This window comes from Protopterus annectens, chromosome 3.part1 (genome assembly GCF_019279795.1).
Source record: "Protopterus annectens isolate FY-2018-M chromosome 3.part1, PAN1.0, whole genome shotgun sequence".
NCBI lineage: Eukaryota > Metazoa > Chordata > Ceratodontiformes > Protopteridae > Protopterus > Protopterus annectens.
The window spans coordinates 382,194,729-382,216,977 of record NC_056732.1 but is presented as its reverse complement, the minus strand read 5'-3'; the positions used below and the strand labels follow the sequence as shown (position 1 = coordinate 382,216,977).

At 41.1% G+C, this 22,249-nt stretch overlaps 1 protein-coding gene across 1 annotated transcript in view; it reads right to left on the bottom strand.

The window, feature by feature from the left end:
* Positions 1-22,249, bottom strand: part of CCHR3.PART1H7orf31 (chromosome chr3.part1 C7orf31 homolog) — a 559,004-nt gene that overhangs the window by 367,960 nt on the left and 168,795 nt on the right. Inside the window, exon 2 of the mRNA XM_044066850.1 lies at positions 19,601-19,780. Coding sequence (XP_043922785.1) covers positions 19,601-19,780 — 180 coding nt within the window. The remainder of the gene's footprint in view (positions 1-19,600; positions 19,781-22,249) is intronic.

Here is a 22,249-nt window from a genome sequence, read left to right as displayed (position 1 = left end):
ATTTGCATCTCATCACTGATGTTAGTAATGTGTTAAAAACCTTGTTCCCTATTATCAATAAGTACAGTTTCATGCCTTTATGTGACCTCATTGTGGACTGGTTTACACTATGCCACAGTAAAGTCAAATACTGTACTAACCTTTATAATGTCATACAATTTATCACTGGATAAGGTAATGACCAGACAACCACTTGGAATCAGCCTGTTTTGACACAGGTTTTTCCTTCTTCTTACTTAACTTCACAAAAAAAAAAAAAAAAAAAAAACAATTGATCTGAACTTCTAAAAGATTTTTTTCTGTCACTATAGTAGCTGAGCTATCTGTGGACATCCAAGTAATGAAGTATCCTTTCTCCCTCATTTTTGTATTCAGGGAAGAATACACAGAGATGGATAGGTTGGCTTAAAGTAAACTTGGATTCCACTTTAGACATGAAAAGATTAGGTCTTAAAGGAACCCTGTCCATATGGAAAATTAGATAGGGTAATCCATAGGCTGACATGCTGAAATGTCCAATAAATTAAACTTGATAGGGAAGTAAGACAGGCCATAGCAAAGTAACCCACACAAATGTTTTAAAACCAGAGAAGCACTAGCCCTGACTGGTGCTGGTTATGTTGTGGCACCAGCAAAACATTTTCCATTTGCTAATATATAATTTTCTAGTGACAGACGTTCTTGCCTCCATTAGTACCTGCTGCATGTCCTCAGTAAACAGGTGCCTAAAAGGTATTAGGACCCTATCATTCAGGCAGTCAGTTTAAGTTGGTTGATGTTGGGATGCATCAAACACCCCTGTTCTTCTGTGAGTAGATCCAGTCTATGAGGAAGCTTCTGGTAATCGCCTGTGGCCAGTTCCAAAAGAAGGAAGAACCACAGCTGCCTGAGCCAGAAGGGCGTCACCACAATGATCTTGGAAGATTTCTTCTGAATCTTCAGAAGTACCCTTGATATTAGTGGAAATGGTGGGAAAGCATACAGGAGCATTCATGTCAATGGAAAAGAAAAGAAAAAGCATCTGTCTTCGAAGTCTTTTTGCATGGAATGCTGGAACAGAATCATGCCAGTTGATTGTTCAGAGAAGAGGCAAACATGCCTATTTGAGGAACTCCCCACAAATGGATCAAATCTTGGAAGACCCCCAATCTAATTTCTATTTGTGAGGGTCTGCCCTATCCTGCTTAGCTAATCTGCTGCACAATTTTGCACTCATAGAATGTAGGATGCCTGTAGAGTGAGACTGTGCTGTGACGCTATATCCCAAACTAAAATAGCTAGTCTACAAGGGGAGTAGAACCTTTGCTTGCTGATGTAAGTCTGAGGGGTCTGTGGTGACTGACTGTTTTGTAACAGGGAGGGAGAGGGGGAGATCTGGATTTAAGGGTACGGGTTGTCTTCACCAAATGATTTCTCTTTTGACAAACCCCAGTAATGGGATTTGAAAAGATAAAGGGCACTGGTGCTGGGACCAAAGAGATTACAGATACAACTATATATTTCTCATGTGGAGTTTTGCCAGGGGTATTATGAGAATCATAGATGCCATGAGACTCAAAATCCTGAGGTATTCCCTCACAGTGACCAATGTCTGAGTGGAAAACCTTAGAAATACATCTAGATATTGATCTATTTTTCTTGTGGAAGAAAAGCTCTTTGAACTGAGGTGTCTAGTTGACATCCCAGGAACACAATCCTGTGCGAAGGAATAAAAAAAAGACTTGAATGTACTCTTGGAATCCCAGCTTGTGTAGGAGCTCTCTTACCAAGAGAGAAATTCCTTACACTTTGAAAAATACTCTGCAAAGATAAGCAAGTCATTGAAGCTAGATAGTTTGAGAACATGCTTGGTACAATGGATAGTAAAATTTGCGCAGAGGTGATATAGCAGTGAACTAAATTCTCCTGACTGAGCAAAGTTAGAATCTTTTCCCATCTGACATTCCAAACAGATAAGTACACTTTTTGCAACTCAGTTTGCACTGTGCTGTATTTATATATTTGCTTTATTATTTATATATTTTCTGTATTGTTTCTGTGTTTTGTTGTTGCCTGCACTTTGTTTCTCAGGGTAGCTCAGAAGCTAGTTTCAGGTGAGGGTTGTTGAGCCATCTCATCTTAGCTGTTAGTCATTGCCTGAGGTGTATTTTCTGTGTTGTACTTCCATTACAAACTGCATTTCTGTGAATTTGTGCAGAGCTGATATAGCAGAGAACTAAAGTCTCCTGACTGTGAGCAGAAATGGAATCTTTTCCTATCTGATATTCCAAACTGATAAGTATACTTTTTGCAACTCAGTTTGCACTGTGCTGTATTTGTATAGTTGCTTTATTTATATATTTTCTGTATTATTTCTGTCCTTTGTTGTTGTCTGAACTGTTTTCCCTCACCCTCCTTCCCAAGTGATACCTTAGTCTTAAAAATGGTGGCTTTAGATTTGCCAAGCCCTAGCTGTAAATCTGATCTTGGTCACTGCTCCCAGTCCAATCTCATTTGATCACTCAACATAGTGCAGTGAGATTATTTGGGAAGGACTACCCCCTTGCTTCTTTGACTTTGAACACTTCTGTTTCCTCCCTCTTCACTTTAAAAAATTGTACACAATTCATCTGTTTTTACTGTAATTGTGTTCTTCATACTTTATTACCTTATTTTTGCTGTGTGCTGTTAAGTGTTTGAGTGTTTTTATTCTGCTGCCTTTAATACTGCTTGTTAGTAGCCTAATTAAATGTATCTGTTATTCTAAGCATTTTAAGCTTTGGTCTTAGCACTTGTGCTTCAGGTGAGTTACTTTACATTTAAGAAGGTTCTTGTAGTCTACACTCTTGTGGACAAACCCTTAACAAAACCTTCTCTCCATAAAGTCCTGCCTACCATTGCTAGAATATCCTTGTGTTCTGACTGAGTGTGCTTCTCAAACAATCTGAAAATATAGAGCTGATAAGTATATTTTTGGCACTTTTTAACTGTTCAGAGTTCTGCACTATCTTAATTTTCGCTTGACTGAATTATTTATGTATCTGCTGGCATTGTTTTCTGATACTCTAAGTGCCTCCATTTTGATTTTTTCCTAATTTACTGCTTTCTGCACTTATTTTTAGTCATTTTTTTATTTAATTGCATTTATTTAAACTGTACTTGCTTTAATATTGCTACACACTCAAGTATGCTAGCCTGCACTGCATTTGAATTGTTTTTACTGCTGTTTTAGCTACTTTTCTGTAAAAAAAAAAAAGTTCTAAGCTTGTTTCTCACCTTTCCTACATCTAGCCCAGATACAGATTTGCTGTATCCAGGACTGTTTGTAAGCTTCTGAGACCCCCCCCCCTCAAGCCTTTCTGTGTTGGAAGGAAGCCTTCTAGCTTATCAGTGGGAGTGGTAAGCACTAGGTAGCCTATCTACCACAAGAGGAGTGGTTTCTGGCTGAGAAATTGTAGTTTATTGGCTGTTTAGGCAGTTTTGCCATCCCTTTCAACTTTCTGGTTTAAAAGCCCGCATTTGCATGGGTTTGTGCTTGTTTAAGCTCCACAGATCCAGTTTTGGAATCCTGCAGACTGCAAGAGCTTCAGGAAGGTGACAGAGATACTCTAAATGCCTCCATTTTGATTTTTCCTAATTTACTCCTTTCTGCACTGTTTTTAGTCATTTTTCTAAATGTAATTGCATTTATTTAAACTGTATTTGCTTTAATATTGCTACACACTCGTGTGCTAGCTTGCACTGCATTTGAATTGTTTTTACTGCTGTTTTAGCTGCTTTTCTGTAAATAAAAAGGTCTAAGCTTGTTTCCTGCCTTTCCTGTACCTAGTCTAGTCCAGATACAGATTTGCTTTATCCAGGACTGTTTGCAAGCTTCTGAGCCCCCCAAGACTTTCTGTGTTGGAGGGAAGCCTTCTAGCTTATTAGTGGGAGTGGTAAGCATTAGGTATCCTATCTACCACAAGAGGAGTGGTTTCTGGCCGAGAAATTGTAGTTTATTGGCTGTTTGGGCAGTTTTTCCATCCCTTTCAACTTTCTGGTTTAAAAGCCCACATTTGCGCTTGTTTCCTGCCTTTCCTGTAACTAGTCTAGTCCAGATACAGATTTGCTGTATCCAAGACTGTTTGTAAGCTTCTGAGCCCCCTCAAGCCTTTCTGTGTTGGATGGAAGCCTTCCAGCTTATCGGTGGGTGTGGTAACCACTAGGTAGCATATCTATCACAAGAGGAGTGGTTTCTGGCCCAGAAATTGTAGTTTATTGGCCGTTTCAGCAGTTTTTCCATCCCTTTCAACTTTCTGGTTTAAAAGCCCACGTTTGCGGGGGTTTGCACTTGTTTAAGGTCCGCGCAGCGGTGCCAAGCTGATGTAAACTATTACTGGTGCCAGAAAGTCTGCTATTCAGTTTTTCCCTTAGAACTTGTTAGCTCTTTCTCTCTCTCTTGCACTTCAAATAGCTTAATTGCTTTGCACTTCAACAGGTTTTTGTAGAAATTATTGTAGCACACCTAAGTGCCATCAGCACTAGTCGTTCTTCACAGAAATAGCTCCAGTACTTAGTAGTTACGACCACCCCTCCTGGCATGATTAAAGGGCAGTTCCCTGTGCTTTCTTCTATTAACCTGGTGCACTTGGGCATTCTGAGGCAGTGTAGCAACTGCCTCAGGTACACAGACAACCCTCTCCTCTTACCTCCCAACACTCAGACTTGTGAGAGATGCACTTATATCACCATTGTAAGCTATGCAGTCTTCAGCCAAGACTGGACTAGCTGGTCAAGAGGAGAAGGTCAACACCTGCACCACACCACATGGAACACACAGCCCTGCAGAACACTCACCATCACAGCTCTCACATAAAAACACAAGCACTAGGTAGCCTATCTACCACAAGAGTGGTTTCTGTCCCAGAAATTGTAGTTTGTTGGCCATTTGGGCAGTCTTTCCATCTCTTTCAACCTTCTGGTTTAAAAGTCCATGTTTGCGCTTGTTTCACACCTTTCCTGTAACTAGTCTAGTCCAGATACTGATTTGCTGTATCCAGGACTGTTTGTAAACTTCTGAGCCCCCCAAGCCTTTCTGTGTTGGAGGGAAGCCTTCTAGGTTATCAGTGGGAGTGGTAAGCACTAGGTAGCCTATCTACCACAAGATCCTGGTACAGATTCTTAGTTTTAGCACTTGAATTTGCTTATTCATGCTCAGCACTTGTTCAGATGTTGTTAGCACTAAATAAGCCACAAATTACTACAGCACTCAACCTTCCTCTTTACCTAGAGGAAAACAGTTTTTGTACTTACTTTCATCATTTGCTTAGAGAAAAACAGCTCTTATACTCATTTTCCTCACTTGTCTAGAGGAAAGCAGTTTGTTATTCCAGCATGTCCAAGGGTCAGCTCCGAGTGTTCTCTCCTGTCTATATGATGAATCTGGGCATCTTGAGGCAAAGTAACAATTGCCTCATGTACACAGACAACCCTCTCCTCCTTCCACCCAACACCACAATCTGTGAGAGATGCACTTATCTAGCCAAACTGGAGGTAAAACCCTCTCCAACCAAGACTGAACTTGACAGTCAAGAGGAGTAGGTAAACACTTGCTCCACACCACACTCATCACATAGTCCCACTAAACCTACACCACCAAAATCCCCACCTAAGCACCATGTTCAGTCATAGTCTCACGTCAGGCTTTGTGCCCACTGAATGGTGCACAGCAACAGTTATCCCATTCCAGAAAGGGGGAGCCACCACTGATCCTGGGATCTATCACCCTATTAGCCTGATGAGCCTGGTCTGCAAGGCCATGGAACGTATCATCATGGAACTCATAAACAAAGACATTAGTAACCTCCAAACTCTGGACCCCACCCAGTTCGGGTTTGTGAAAGGCAGACCATGTCTTCTGAACCTGATCAACTTCTTTGAGGCAGTCACCAAAGCCGTAGACAAGGGTAAGGTGGTTCACACAGCCTATCTTGACCTCGCCAAGGCTTTCAACACCATCCCCCATTCTGGAATTATAGCTAAACTCACTACACTAGATATAAATCGCTACGTCACAAGATGTTTTGCCAACTGGCTCACTGACAGAACCCACACTGTAAAAGTTGCAGACTTCAGTCCTGGGACCTCTCATGTTTGGTATATACTTATCTGAAGTACAGGCTAACACAGAAGGTCTCTGGCTAACAATGTTTGCAGATGACTACAAACTAGGAGCCATAGTTGAGTCCCCAAATGATGTGGACATCCTACAGAAGGGCCTCACTGAGACAGATGCCTGATGTCAGAGGCATGTTCTCAAGCTCAATGCCAAAAAGTGCATTGTCATCCCCTTTGGTAAAGCCTCTGTACCCATGAACTACCACATAAATGGCAGTCTACTTAACGCTGAATGTGTGATAAGAGACCTTGGGACCCAGGTGGACAGTAGTCTCTCCTTTGATAATCACATCGCCACAGTAGTCAGGAAATTCTTCTATATGGCACACCTCATCACAAAAGGGTTCTCATCCAGGAAAAAAGAGGTCATTTTTCCCCTCTACTCAGCATTCATTAGACCCATTATAGAGTACAATGCCCCTTTTGGAATGTACCTCACAAGACATCTGCAGCAGCTAGAAAGGCCACAGAAGCACCTCACAAAGAGGATTACTGGCCTCATACAGATGCCCTACACTGTCTCAAAAAACTCCAGCTTTACTCTGTAGCATATCGCCTACTCCAAGGAAATCTCTGTCTAACATATAAACCTATGATAAACCCAGAGCTGTTGGACATGCTATACCTAAAGAAATCCCAATCCCTCCGAGCTACATGCTGTAGGGACCTAAACCTTGTCACCACAATAAACAGGACATGCTGGAGGGATAAATTCCTGTCCCAGAGACTTCCTATACTCTGGAACAAGTTACCCATCTATGTCAAGCAAAGTTCCTCATTAGTACTCTTCAAGAAAAATTTTGATGAGTGGATGGGAAATAGGAAATACACCCTGGGGATCACTTCTGCGGCTCTGCTCGACACGGGCACAGGAAATTAACTTTCTTGGGTGGCGTAAGCCAGGGAACCTTGTTGGCTAGGCTTACTTAGGCCCTTGGACCAATAGCCTAGCACCTACCTATGAACAAACCACACACCCACCTTTGCGGACGATCTCAATAGAAATGTACCCAAATAGCAAAGACCTCCAAGACAGAAATGCACTCAACCACCACAACACAGCACAAACCACAGGACACATAGCTCACCTCCACAGTGTGCCCCTCAACCTAAGCCCCTAAGGCTAAACACCTTGCCCAATACACTAATCATAGGTGACTCAATAGTGAGGCACACAGATGTCCCACTCACTAGGTTGAATAAGGAGAAGGTAACAATTAGCTGTATATCAGGTGCCAGAATCCAACACATACACACACTCAGGGCACTTCACAACAAGTACAAGTATGACTCTGTCATTGTCCATGTAGGTGTGAATGACCTGAGACACACCTCCCTGGACTATATGAAAAAAGACATGGTGGAGCTCTCAGATTATGTGACCCAAACAGGTATGACCCTAGCCCTGAGCAGTATCCTACTGTCACCCAGAATGATACCACAGTGCCAACAAAAAATGATTGACTTCAACAATTGGCTAATTTTTGGGTGTCATTCTAAGGGGATCCAGTATATGTCTCCTTGGGATGACATGACTGACAGACCTCGATGCTTTGCCAGAGATGGCCTGCATCTGTCAGCCCTGGGTTTCCGGGTACTGGCTAAGGCTCTTGCCACCCCTATAGTGCCTTTTTTAGGCGGTGTTCCAAAGGCCAATTTACCACCATAACAGCTATAAATAAATGCAATCTGAGGGTCATGCTGCTCAACGCTAGAAGTCTAAATCTCAAGATGCACTCACTCGAAGCACTCCTCAAAATGGAAAACATTGACATTCGTGATGTAATGGAGACCTGGTTGAAAGCGGCAGAAAGCATCTCTGTGCTACCAGGCTATAATTCATTCCACACCTTTTAGCCCCGAAACATGGACCAAAGCTCTAAAGGTGGTTGTGTCTCCATATTCATAAAGGATATGCACACCTCCAGACTAGTACCTCATCATAACGCATCTGAGATACTTCAGGTACAACTAAAATTGGGTAAGACAGCAATCCATGTCATAGCCTGCTATAGGTCCCCAACCATGTCCCTAGACTCTCACTCCGTGTTCCTAAGCACCTTGCGAGAATCTATCAAGGTCCAACCCAACACTCACATACTAGAAGACTTCTGCTACCCCTCCATCAACTGGGAAAACTACTCAAGCACCAATACAGTGGCCCAACGCTTCCTGGAATTCATCAATTCCAATGCCCTGGACCAGCTTATTCTGACCCCCACTAGAGGAAGCAACATCCTTGACCTAGTTTTTACTAACATGGGTGACCATTGCTCTGCACTAGTAGTCAATCCCTTCCTGGTCAGATCCGACCATAAACTAATCACCATGGAAATCCACATCTCACCCACACACCCCTGCAAAAATAACCACATTGAAAAACTTCTCCAAAGCTAACTTTGGGCTCCTAAAAACGGAGGTGGCTAACTTCACGGCCCCCATGCCAATGGAAAATAGCAGCATAACTGCCGAATCATACACCAATGCACTGTACAAACATGTACATAAATGCAAGGAACTAGGCCATACCCAACAGAACCAAGACACTCTCCTCCAAAAAAGGAAGCCAATCTGGTGGTCCCCTGCCATTAATAAACTCTACAACAGAAGGAAGAAACTGTTGCAGAAAAAGGTGAAGTCCCAAGACTGGAAAAACTCCCTTATTAGCCTCAACAAAAAGTTGAGATCCCTCATCAAATCCTCCAAAGCCAGCTATGAAGGCAGAATTGTGGCAGACACTAAAAACAATCACAAAGCCTTCTATACTTATATCAAGAACCTCCACGGCAATACCCAGATTTGCTCTGAGTTACTGCACAATGGTACCTCCTATACTGACCCAACAGATATTGCCAACATACTGGCCAGCAGATTCAGTGCCAACTTTACCCCCCCTCCCCAAAGGACCAATCACAATATCGGAAGAATGCCAGGCATCCAGCATTACTGCAGCACAGGTTAAAGCTGCATTGTCCAAGGCCAAGAATACAGCTTCCTTGGGACCTGATAATATCTCTGGCTGTGTTCTACATGAACTACAAGGCAGACTGGCACCACATCTGTGTGCCCTGTTCAGTCACAGCCTCACCTCAGGCTTTATCCCAACTGAATGGTGCACTGCTAGAGTCATCCCTCTCCATAAAGGGTGAGCGACTACAGACCCTGGCAATTATTGCCCCAATAGCCTGACGAGTCTGATATGTAAAGCTATGGAGCACATCATCATGGACCTGATTAACAAAGTTATAGGAAATCTCCAAACTCTAGACCCCATGCAATTTGGCTTTGTGAAAGGGAGATCATGCCTGCTCAACCTGGTTGACTTCTTTGAGTCAGTCACCAGGGCTGTGGATGAAGGTAAGGCAGTTCATACAGCCTACCTTGATCTGGCCAAGGCCTTTGCTACCATTGCTCACTCAGGAATTATTGATAAACTCACTAAACTAGGCATCAACCCCTATATCACTAGGTGGGTTGAAAATTGGCTCACAGATAGAACACACATTGTGAAAGTAGTGGACTCCAAGCCAGACTGCCAGCCAGTTTTGAGTGTAGTCCCACAGGGATCAGTCCTGGGTCCTCTCCTGTTTGGCATCTACTTCTCAGAAGTCCAGGCCAACACAAAGGGACTCTGGCTGACCAAGTTCACAGATGACTGCAAGATGGAAGCCATTATCAACTCCCCAGGTGATGCAGACATCCTACAGAAAGGCCTCACTGAGACCAATGACTGGTGTCAAAACAATGGCATTAAGCTTATAGCCAAAAAATGCGTCGTTATCCCCTTTGGTAAAAACTCAGTTCTCACTAATTACCATATTGATTGGAGTCCACTGAACACTGAAGGTGTTATAAGAGATCTGGGGATGCAGGTTGACAGCAAACTGTGCTTCGACCACTGCATTGCCACTTGGGTCAGAAAGTCCTTCTATGTGGCAACATCTCATTACCAAGGGTTTTGCATCCAGGAAGAAAGAGGTCATCATCTCTCTCTACTCTTCCCTCATTAGACCAATCATTGAGTATAATGCCCCATTTGGCATGTACCTCATTAGACACCTGCAACAACTGGACAGGCCACAGAAATACCTCATGAAGAAGATCCTAGGCGTTAAACACATGTCCTACACAGACAGACTCAAAAGACTCCAGCTATTCTCTGTCTCATATCGCCTACTTAGAGGTGATCTCTGCTTGACTTACAAAGCCATGTCCGACCCAGCTCTGTTAGAAATGCTACATCTAAAGAAATCCCAATCCTTCCACACCACACACTCCAGAGATCTCAACCTCATTACCACAATCAACAGAACATGCTGGAGGGACAGGTTCCTCACACAGAGACTGCCCATGCTCTGGAATAGACTTCCCATACATGTCAAGCAGAGGACCTCAGTATCCCTCTTCAAGAGAAATCTTGATGAGTGGATGGGTAATAGAAAGTTCACCCCAGGGATCACTCCAATGGGTCTACTTGATAGAGGCACTGGGAACTAACCACTGTACTTCTATGGGCTAGGCTTGTAAAGGCTCCAGTGCCATTAGCCTAGTACACTTTAAGAAATGTTTGAAGTCTGGATAAATAGGGATGTGATGATAAACATCTTTAAGTCTAGTGTTACCAATAAACTCAAATGAGGAAGACGAGGTAACAGGATGTGAAGTGACATCATTTTGAATTTGGTTTAGGAAAGAAATATCCAGAACCATACCTCTCAACCTCTTAGAGCAAGATATCTGAACAAAACAAAAACTAATGATGGGACAAAGGCTCAAAATAGGGACCATTTTTAATTATTGCTCTTAAATGAAAAGTTAATAGAATAAAATTGTTTGTATTATCATGCATTTTCAGAAGGGTATAAAGTCTGAAACTCAAGTGCCTGCCATTATGTGTCTCATTATGTATCAGTCCTTAGTGGTTTGCCAGAAAACCACAATGTTTTTGAAGACCAGACCAAAATGATAAGGCAAAAATCTGGATATTTTTCGAAAATCTGGACAATTGACAGGTATGACCAGAACTGGTCTCCAAGCCTTTTCTTTCACTGGCACAAGGAGCATCCTTGAATAAAAAATCTTTCCCCACCTGGGAAGGAAGAACTGGTTCTATCACTCCTTAGGACAGCATGTGATGAAGAACTGATGGAAACAAAATAGTCTGATCTGAAGGATAAAAAATGACCCCCCCCCCCAGAAAAGAGGAATTTCCTCCCACTGCCTTCTGTAACCTCGATGAATGATTTTCAGAACCCATTTGTCTGAAACTAACTGTTGCCAGAGATAAAAATGGAAATTCAGATTTTCTGGAAGAACAAAAAGAGGCCAGGGTGAGACGGGGTCACAAGGTCTCTTGAATAGTCATTTAGACTTGTTGGACTGTTCTTGGTTTTGGGAGGTTCAAGACTTCCTTTTGAAACACAATTGCTATTTCTTGTTAAACATCCATTTACCTGTATTTTTTTAGATTGTTTATTCTGCTTTTTGCCAAAATTTGATGAGGACATAGAAAATCCCTTGGAAAATTTGGAAAGTAGAACTGGAAAATCTTAGAGATTCCCTTTTCGTTACTCTTTTTGACCATCCCTAACACTAAATCTAAGTTCTGGTTCCCCCTTGCTTGTTTATGTACCAAATTACTGTGGTATTGTCTGTAACAACCTGAAGTAGTCCTGGATACCACAATTAATTCAAAGTACTGAGTGCCAAGGGCAAGTACTTATGGGCTTGTGTCTGTCTTTGTTGTCTCAGATACGTTGCAGTTTTATCCCCGTCGATACTGCTCCCGAAGCAAAGTGTGAGGTGCCTATGGTGACTGACTGCATGGAGCGGGTATGGAGGGGAGACCTGGATTCGGGCGGCGCAGTGGTGCAGCGGTTAACATTGTCACCTCACAGCAAGAGGTTCACCGGTTCGATTCTCGGCTGGGGTGCCTTCTGTGTGGAGTTTCCATGTTCTCCCTGTGTTCGCGTGGGTTTCCTCCGGGTATTCCGGTTTCCTCCCACATTCCAAAGACATGCATCTGGAGCATTTCTCCCTGGGCCTCCGCTGAAAACAGGCTCTGTGGAACCTAGTCAGACTTTCCCGGTCAACAAATGATAAATAAAATAAAATAAATAATAAATAAATGTTTGCTAGGGAGTCATGTCAAGTCACAGAAGGTAATTTTTGTAAACAGCAAAAAAAAAAAAGAAAACAAAAAACGTTCACCAAAACCACCTTTGATAAATAACTCAACAATTTTGTTTTTGCAGGGAAGGTAAGCCTCCCTGTAGCTCTCCGATATGGGGGAACCCCTGGACCTATATATACTAATTCTGAGGTCATACAACAGTGGAGAAAAAAGCAAACTCTATTGTCAACGAAAGCAATTTTGGCGAACAGCACTCACTTTTTGCATTTGATGAAATTACATTTGATGTCGTGACATGCTCCCATTTGATGTTTGCACCAAGTGATGTATCTTCTTTCAAATCCCAGAATTGTAATCTGAAAAGATAATGGAAGTTGGTGCTGGAACCAAAGAGACTTCAGATATCATTGCACCTTTTCTCACGTGGAGTCTTCCCAGAGGTATCATGAGAATCCTAAATGGCATGAGACCTAGAAAAGTGAGGTATTCTGCCACAGTGACTGAAGTTTGAGTGGAAAACCACTGAAATAGATAACAAACATAGATCTACTTTTCCATGTGGAGGAAATGCTGTTTGTACTGGGATGTCTAGCAGACACCTCTGGAACACAATTCTGTGTGAAGGAGTAAAAAAAAAGACTTTTGAATGTTCTGTTAGAATCCCACCCTACATAGAACTGTCACACAAGTGAGAGATTCCTGACACTTTGAAAAAGACTCTGCAGAGATAAGTAAGTCATCTTAATATGTAAACATGTGGATACCCTGTAACCTCCAATGGGCTATAACTGGAGCTAGATACTTTTCAAACACTCTTGGAGCAGTGGACAGACCAAAGGGTAAGGCAGAGAACAGATAATGCAATCCAGACACATAAAACCTTAAGAAACATCTGAAGTCTGGATGGATAGGAATGTGATGATGTGTAACTTTTAAATTTAGTGTTACCAAAAACTCACATGAGGAAGAAGGGGTAACAGGTTGTGACTTGATAGCATTTTAAACGTAGGTATTATCACAGACTGGTTTAGGAACAAAAGGTCTAAAACTGGTATTTTCTTTCTTTGGCACCAGATACCTTCTTCAATTAAAAACTTCTTCACAGTTGGGAAGGAGGAACTATTTCTATTACCCCATGAGAAAGCATGTGCAGTAGGGCAGGAGGGAATAAAGGGGTTTGATCTGGAGGATGTGGTATAATTACCCGGAAAGGAAGGATTTCTTCTCACTGTCATCTGTAACCCTGCTGAATCAGTTTCAGAACCTGCTCGTCTGAAACTCTGAAACAATCTGTTGCCAAAACAAAAATGGAGATTCAGACTTGCTGGGGGGCTGGGGGGGGGGCTACATCCCTTACATAGTCATCCTGGTTTATTTGACTGTCCTTTATTCTGGGAAGTTCCTGCTTTCGTTTTAGAACCTCCTTACCATTATTTTTTTAAGTCTGCTTACCAGCATTTTGTTGATGGTGTTTACTTTGTTACTTGTCAAAACTGGATGAGGAAGCAGAAAATCCCTTGGAAAATTTAGAGAAGAAGGGCTGAACAATCTGTGAGATTCCTTCTTTCAAGTTACAGTCATCATCACATTTTGATAACTTCTGCAGCAGAGGGTCAAAAAACTAAATATCCAAAGGAGAATTTAAATTTCATTGTTTTATATTTTCTGGGAGGTTCTGGGAATGCAGCCAGAAAAACTTCCATAGGACAGGACCAGTGGCAACAGACCTGGATGCAAAATCTACAGAGTCGTAAACACATGTTAAACCACAAGTAGTGACCTGAAAAATTGAAGCAATTAAACCAGAGTTTTCTTCACTACAGGGAACTACAGATAAAACATTCCTAATATTTTCAAAATCAATCAGAATAAACATCACAGTTGCAGAAGCATGCATTTTTTTCCCATAATTATCAACAAAGTTATCCTTGTCAGAAAGGGAAGGATCGGAATTAACTTAATGTTTGGCAGCAGCTGGATTAACCAAAGCTATAAATGCTGGGTCAGGTCTGGGATGAGTATATAAAACCATTTAAGGCTGAGAAACTTTATACAATCCTTCTGCTTTCTTAGAAGCAGCAGGCTGGCTATCAGGGAAGTTACAGGCAGTGACAGACACATCCTGCAGTGCTGACAGCATTGGTGAGATGGGATGAGGTTAGAAGTTACAGGCAGTGACAAACACATCATCCAGTGCTGGCAGCATTGGTGAGATGGGATGAGGTTAGAAGTTACAGGCAGTGACGGACACATCCTGCAGTGCTGACAGCATTGGTGAGATGGGAGGAGCATGTGGAAATTCCACATGTAACAACTCATATTATTTTCTGAGTGACTGGAAAACCCGAGTGTTCTCCAACTGCAAACACTGGCATGTTTTGAAAATAGTCTCAGAGAAAGAGAATCCCTAACTGGGAGATTTAGATAACAAGTTCGCATATGAGTCTAAATTAGAAATTTGAGTAGAAAAACCTGTATCTGTTACATCACATTCCTCTCCAGTTTAAATGTATTGAATCTCTTCAGGAAAAGAGGAATCCATTTTCTTTTACCAGAAACCACATTATAAGAGGGATCAATTGCCTGTACAACACCCTGAGCCAGATAAACTACTCCTATCCAGTGAAACTGGTGCAGAAAAAGATATGTTTAGTTTTCTGTTTCTTTTTGACAGTAAAGTTGGGACAAACAGGATCTTTAATTGCAGCAACAGCTCCCCCAGGGATGGGCAGAACATTCTGGCTTAGCAGGGGTACCTTTCCTGCCCCTTCTCCCAAAACTAACAAGAGTAGCTCCTCCTTGCCCACTGAGGGGATCTCAACAGCTGCAGAGGATATGGCTAACCCCTAGTCTAAAGTGGCTTTTTGGACAATACCAAAGAGATCCATAAAAAACGATGAGTGGTTTGTCAAACAGCTTTTGAAACAGCAGAGTCACCCACATGTGGTTAAAACAAATTTCTAGCCTGGTATGGTGGCAAAAGATGTTTAGTTAAATATTTCTTTTTGTGGATGGAACATGGACTGACTGCAGGGCTAGTAGTTTGTTCCATGGTCAAGCCAAAATGATGCTTCTTTCCCAGGGAAATTAAGCAGCACAAGCCAGTAAATTTTAAAAAAGCAGTAAAAATCACTTTTCTCAGTAAAAACACAATAAAGGCACTGTAATACACTTTATCAGCATCAACAAGTAATTTAAACACACAGAAAAAAAAACAGTTTTAGAATGTCTAAATTAACTTTTAGACTTCCAGAAACAAAAGTGCACTCTCATTTAAAAGTACAGTAAAATAACATAAAGGCTAATAAAAATACATAATCCTAGCTTAAAGTATACTTTCCAAAACATCTAATAGGAAAGTAAGTTTAAACATTACAAATAATATGAGGAATTTATTTTGCCAAAGGGAACAGTACAAGCTGACCGTTGATGCTCAAAAGCCTGCAGAAGAGCACTGTCTTCAGTGGCAGGAAAACTCTGAAGGACTTTGCATCCAAATCTATTTTTTAGTCAGCTCAGCTCAAGCTGACAAATGATTTGGGTGTGTGGAATGCGCCTTGAAGCTTTGGAAGCTCGACAGATATTCTAGCCTATGCAGGATATAACCCATATAGCTAATTGTGCTGCATCACTGAGCAATATGAAGAACATCTAATAGTAACCCATCTTATATTAGACTCACATAAAGTAATATGTACAATAGGTGCATACATGCTGCCAAACAGAAACAATATTAATACCACAGAAAATATACATAACTAGATAACTAGCCACATAAACCAGGGAACCCTTCTTCTTCTGTGACCTAAACATACACTGGATTGATCAAGACACTAGCACATCCTTCTTAAACATCAGTTTATTTGGTCTTACTCAATTAATTTAATGTCCAGCAAGGTATGATAAAACCTCTGGCAAAACTAGCACCTTGGATTGCATAGTGTCCACTAATCCTGAAAAAATAAAACAGATGGGAATACTCCCTGATACACTTAGTGACCAACATCTAACATACTTAATCAGAGACTTCATAAAAATTATCAAGGTCCAACACCTAAACTTGGCAAGAAACCTTAACAATTTCAACAAAGACACTTTCATTGAGACCCCGAAACACTGCAAATGGTTCCCACTACATGATCCCGAATCATACTTTAATATCACTTTGCTGCAGATTTTAAACCAACAGGCACCTGTGTCACATAAGCAAGTCAAAGTGATAACAGCACCTTTGCAAACATAGGTTCATAGGTTCATAGGTAGCTACTAGGCTATTGGCCCTAGGGCCTATATAAGCCTAGCCAAAAAGGTACCCTGGCTTTCACCACCAAAGAAAGTTATTTTCCTGTGCTGCTGTCAAGCAGAGCCACAGAAGTGATCCCCCGGGTGAATTTCCTATTTCCCATCCAATCATCAAGATTTTTCTAGAAGAGTGCTAATGAGGAGCTCTGTTTGACATAGATAGGTAGCCTGTTCCAGAGTATGGGAAGTCTCTGGGACAGGAATCTATCCCTCCAGTATGTTCTGTTTATTGTGGTGACAAGGTTTAGGTCCCTAGAGCGTGTAGCTTGGAGGGATTGGTATGACATGAAAAAAATAAACCAATTAATGAAAATTAGGGATGATGCTTGGAGTAAATGGATCAAAGGCAAACACCAAAACAATTACTAAAGCTACCAACACCTAAGAAATCTTACCAAAAAACATGTTCTTTTAGAAAAATAAAACTATTATACAAGAGCGGAGACAACATACTCTAACAATCCCAAACTGTTCTGTTCTACTGTAGACAATCCTCTAATGCCAAGTAACAAGCCCACCCCTAACCCTCTTCCTACTGATACTAATGCCACCATAGATTGCAGGTTCAATGAACAATTTATTGCTACCATCTCTCACATCTGCCAACAGGATGTTGTACATCCTCTCACCTCAAACTACAGTGTTAATCGGACAAATATTTTCTCATTTGAAACAATCCCTATTACTACAATGAAGAAATATTTGAGCAAACTAAATCCCAGTAGATTAGCAGCAGACAATATTTCTGAAGAATATCTGAAATTAGGAGCAGATGGAATAAACTACCCTGTGTCGGTATTAATCAACAGATCCTTACAAGAATCTTATATTCCAAAAACGTGAAAAGCGTCTAACATTATATCAACACATAAAGGAGGTAGCTGCACTGAGCTTTCAAACTATTGATCTATTACAATATTCCCTCCACTATCCAAAATATTAGAAATATGTATCCATCATTAAATCCTAAACTTTCTGCTAGAAAAACACTTACTTTTCCCCCTCACAACATAGCTTCTGTCCCCATCACAGGACTAAAACTGCCCTTCCACACTTTCTAGATGCAGTCAAATAAAACTCCTTACATTAGATCATGGGTGGAGGCTGGGGATGTGTAAGGGAGGGTGTCCTAAGTGGGAATAGGTGGGGAAGATTGACTGACTCAAACATGGTTGCAAGCTTATATGCAGCACACCCCCACTGCAAGTCCACTCAGTGGACAGCAATAGGCATGTGCATGGACAAACTGATAAGGCATATGCAAATATATCCCCTGGCAACAATATGATGCCCCAACAGGATGCCTCTATCTCCTTGATGGCCTTGAATATGTAGTGTCATATACTCCAGATTGATGTTGTAGACCTGGTAAGTGAAGAAGACACCCCAGCAGCAGCCAATGTTCGGTTGCAGGGAGGAAAAAATACTGTAGACACAGACAAATGGATGGGAAACCATAAATTTGCCCCAGGCCTAGCCCCCCCATCCCTTACAGACAGGGAAACTAACTCAGTGTACCAGTGTGATTTCAGTGGCTAGGTTTCAAATTGCTTAACAGTCTTTTGCTTAATAGCAACCTTTGAACCTACGAAGTAAACATTTGTATATCTGTAGAATATAAAACTAGTCATGTTGTGCGGATATGTAGATAATACTTTCTTCAATACACAGAAATGAGAAAAGGACACTCTTTTGCAGTTTTTGTTTAAAGTGATTTTCTCATGAAGAATGCAGGTAATTCCCTCAGAAAGTGGCAAATACCCTCATTGAACAGTGTTTAACATACAAAACTGTGCAGCTTACTGTTTTCAAAGGCCATGTTTGGAGCACGGTCCTGCAGTCATGCAATAATCATGTGTGGCTAGTACTGATGTAAGGAACTACTACAACTTTTTGACCTAATCTCAAGAAGGACTATCTTGTTTAAACAAATGTCTATGAGTGCAGTTACTGTAACATAGAAAGGTTGCTCTTGCTCAAGAACTTCTCTTAATATATTTTCCTAGTTTAGCCAGTACCATGGCATAGAGGGATAAAGGCCTAACTATAGCCCAGGGAACCTGGGTAAAATTAGTAGCTCAGGTGTCTGAAGTGCCAGCAGGGAGGGATGGACATGTATTCATCTAGAGTTTTCCCTGCGGGAAGGCATGGCCTATAGAAGGACGTGACTCTCAGATATAATAGGGGAATAGTAATGGGTAGGTCATAAATGAAAAAATCCCTTGGTGGAAGCAGTAAGTGGTGTGATCCTACTCTGGTGCCAGCCTTAGAATGGAAGTAGCTCAGTAGCAGTAGGAGAGCTTGGTAGGCCCAGCGATGGCTGGGAAGACTGGGGTAGCTGGAAAATATGAATAAGAAGGGGAACCAAAAACACACACACATATATATATATATATATATATATATATATATATATATATATATATATATATATATATGTGTGTGTGTGTGTGTGTGTGTGTGTCTGTGTGTTTTCCCACTTTAATGCAAAATTTCTGCAAATACTAGCGCTCTTTTCTGTTTCAGCTTTTATTTAGACATTTTATTCCTGACTAAGAAGTCACTATACAACATCAAAAATCTAACCACTTTTTTTCCTACTCTGACCTAAGGAGCCTTAGAGACCATGATAATTCTTACCTTGAAGTTACAACGGTATTTAGATTCATTATTGCCTGTTATATCCCCTGCCACAGGGATATTAGTATTATAAAAAATACCATCCCAGAAGCAGGCATAATTAATCTGATGTGATCCTCTGTAAAACAATGGTGAAATGATTCAGAATATGTATTGCAAATGACAAGTCGATTGTTGAAGCAGTCCCCTTTAAGATAATGAAACAACTTGTTATTTGGGTCACCGTCTTTAAACCAGGTCCATGTGATTTACTGTATTGGTATCAACAGACAAATCTTTGTGCGTATAACAGCAGCCTTTATAAGCCGCAGAAAACTGAAAATTTGGGTATGTAACATAATGCCTGTCACACATAAAGCAGGGTTACAATTCAGTTTATAAACCACATACCTTGGCCATGGGTCTCCTCCATAACCCAAGTGCAGGTGTTCTTTTGCAACCAGTGTTGGTGGTTCCACCTTAGGTCTGTGCTCATCTGGCAAAGAAACAGATCCACGTCCTCCATATTCCCTCTCTCTACCCCAAGGCATTTTGGGTATCTTGGGGACATGCTGTATGTACTGCTGATACCTATAAAGAGTGAAAATGTTTTTGACTAATATATAGCTGCATCACTATATGAAGACATCATATTTTATATATGCATTTTTTTAACATTTGATGAGAAAGAGTTTCTGAAAGTATTATAAACAGGTTTCAAATTAATTTTCATATTATTATGAGGAGATGTTTCACTCTCCTATTAGTCATTGCATACTTTAAGAATCATCTGTGCACAGACACATCATATATGTGAAACACATACAGTACATATATGCATATGTGAGCACATATATATCACACTATGAATTATGGTAACCTGCGCTTTTATGAAAATATGGCTATGCTATAAACTTATGGTAACAATGATTAAAACTACTTGAATTGTGTATTTGGATTGACAGAATGTAACATGATAATCTGTCTGACTTTCTAAATGTTCAAATAAAATGTACTACAACTTGTTGACCCAACCTTAAGAAATGAGGGACAAAAATAAAGTGTCTGTTGCCCCTCAGGAATAAATTGCCTATATTACATTACAAAATGATAAGCTAGTAATAATATTGCAAGAGGAAATGGATGGCAAACTGATAACAGACTCATAGTTAGTATCTTCACCAAGGAGAACATTCTCAGTATGGCAGCATCCACCCCTTGTGGGAGTAGAACCCACAGCCTTCTGCATCAAAAGCAAGTACACAACCTGTTGTGCTACAGTATTAACTAGGCAAAGCACTAAACTTCTATTCCCCTGCAGCTCTCAGTTCCTTGTAAAATCTACTCAATACTCAACTGCATCTCAACTTCGCAGCTCAAGAAAACTGGAAAAAGCCAAAATGTATTGGGGGGGGGGGGTCAAAAGCCCAAAAACCAGGGACACATTAAACATTGCTTGTATAATCTTGGAAAGTTGCTAGAATAAAATGTTGTGTTGCCACCATACATTTTACTGCAAAAAACAGTCAGAGTAACATACCACTATGCCACATCAGCTGCTTTGTAAAAGAGAGGAAGACTGAAACTTAAATGTCTATCATTTAGTGAATTCAGTTCTCACCATAGCTGTCAACCTCTTAGTACAAAACACCTGGACAAACCCAGTAATGAGGGAATACAGCCCTCAAACATATTCAGTGAATTCAGTTCTTGCCATAGCTGTCAACCTTAGCACAAAAACCTGGACGAAGCCAATAATGGGGGAATACAGTCCCAAAAATAGGGACAAATTTAAAATATTCATCTTATAAACTTAGAAAATTGCTAGAAAAAAGGTTGTGCTACTATGTATTCTGAAGAACATGAAGTTTGAAATTCAAATGCCGGTCAATTTTACTGCTGACAGAACAAAACAATTTTCAGCAGAGACCCAGGGATTAATACTGCAGACACGTCTTTGTAAAATGACAGGGCACCAGAGCAAATCCACACAAACACAGGGAGGAGATGCAGACTCCACACAGAAGGCACCCCAACCAAGAATCAAACCAGAAAACCTATAGCTGTGAGGCAATAATACTACCACTGCACCATCAAATATGCAAGGAATTAAACATTCAGAAACCTGAAGTCTGAAATTCAAATGCCTGTCAATTTTACTGCTGACAGAACAAAAACAATTTTCAGCAGAGACGGAGGGATTAATACTGCAGACACGTCTTTGTAAAATGACAAGGCACCAGAGCAAATCCACACAAACACTGGGAGAAGATGCAGACTCCACACAGAAGCCACCCCAACCAAGAATCAAACCAGAAAACCTATAGCTGTGAGGCAACAATACTACCACTGCACCATCAAATATGCACGGAATTTAACATTCCAAAACCCTTAAGTCTGAAATTCAAATGCCTGTCAATTTTATTTAACATTTTTTTAATCAGGACAGTCTGACTTGGAACAAAACAACAATTTTCAGCAGAGGCCCAGGAAGAAATAATGCAGACATGTCTTTGTAACATGGGAGGACACAAAAGCAAACCCACACAATCACAGGGAGAAGATACAGACCCCACAAAGAAGGAACCCCAGCCAAGAATCAAACCCAAGAACCTGCAGCTGTGAGGCAGCAATGCTACCAGTGCACCATCAAATAAAAACAAACCCATACAAACACAGGGAGAATATAACAGACCCCACAAAGAAGGAACCCCAGCCAAGAATCAAACCTGAGAACCTGCAGCTGTGAGGCAACAATGCTACCAGTGCAACATCAAATAAAAGCAAACCCACACAAACACAGGGAGAAGATAACAGACCCCACAAAGAAGGAACCCCAGCCAAGACTCAAACCTGAGAACCTGCAGCTGTGAGGCAACAACGCTACTACTACACCATCAAATATCAAGCATTGCAGCATTTACAAACCACAGATATTATGAGGAACAGATCAGATCGAATATGAGGCAAAAATCTGCAATTTTTTTTACAAATGGTGGTGGGTAGGGAACTCAAGTCTTTAAAACCTGCATACAGGGTACAGGGTTCAAGCCTGAGGTA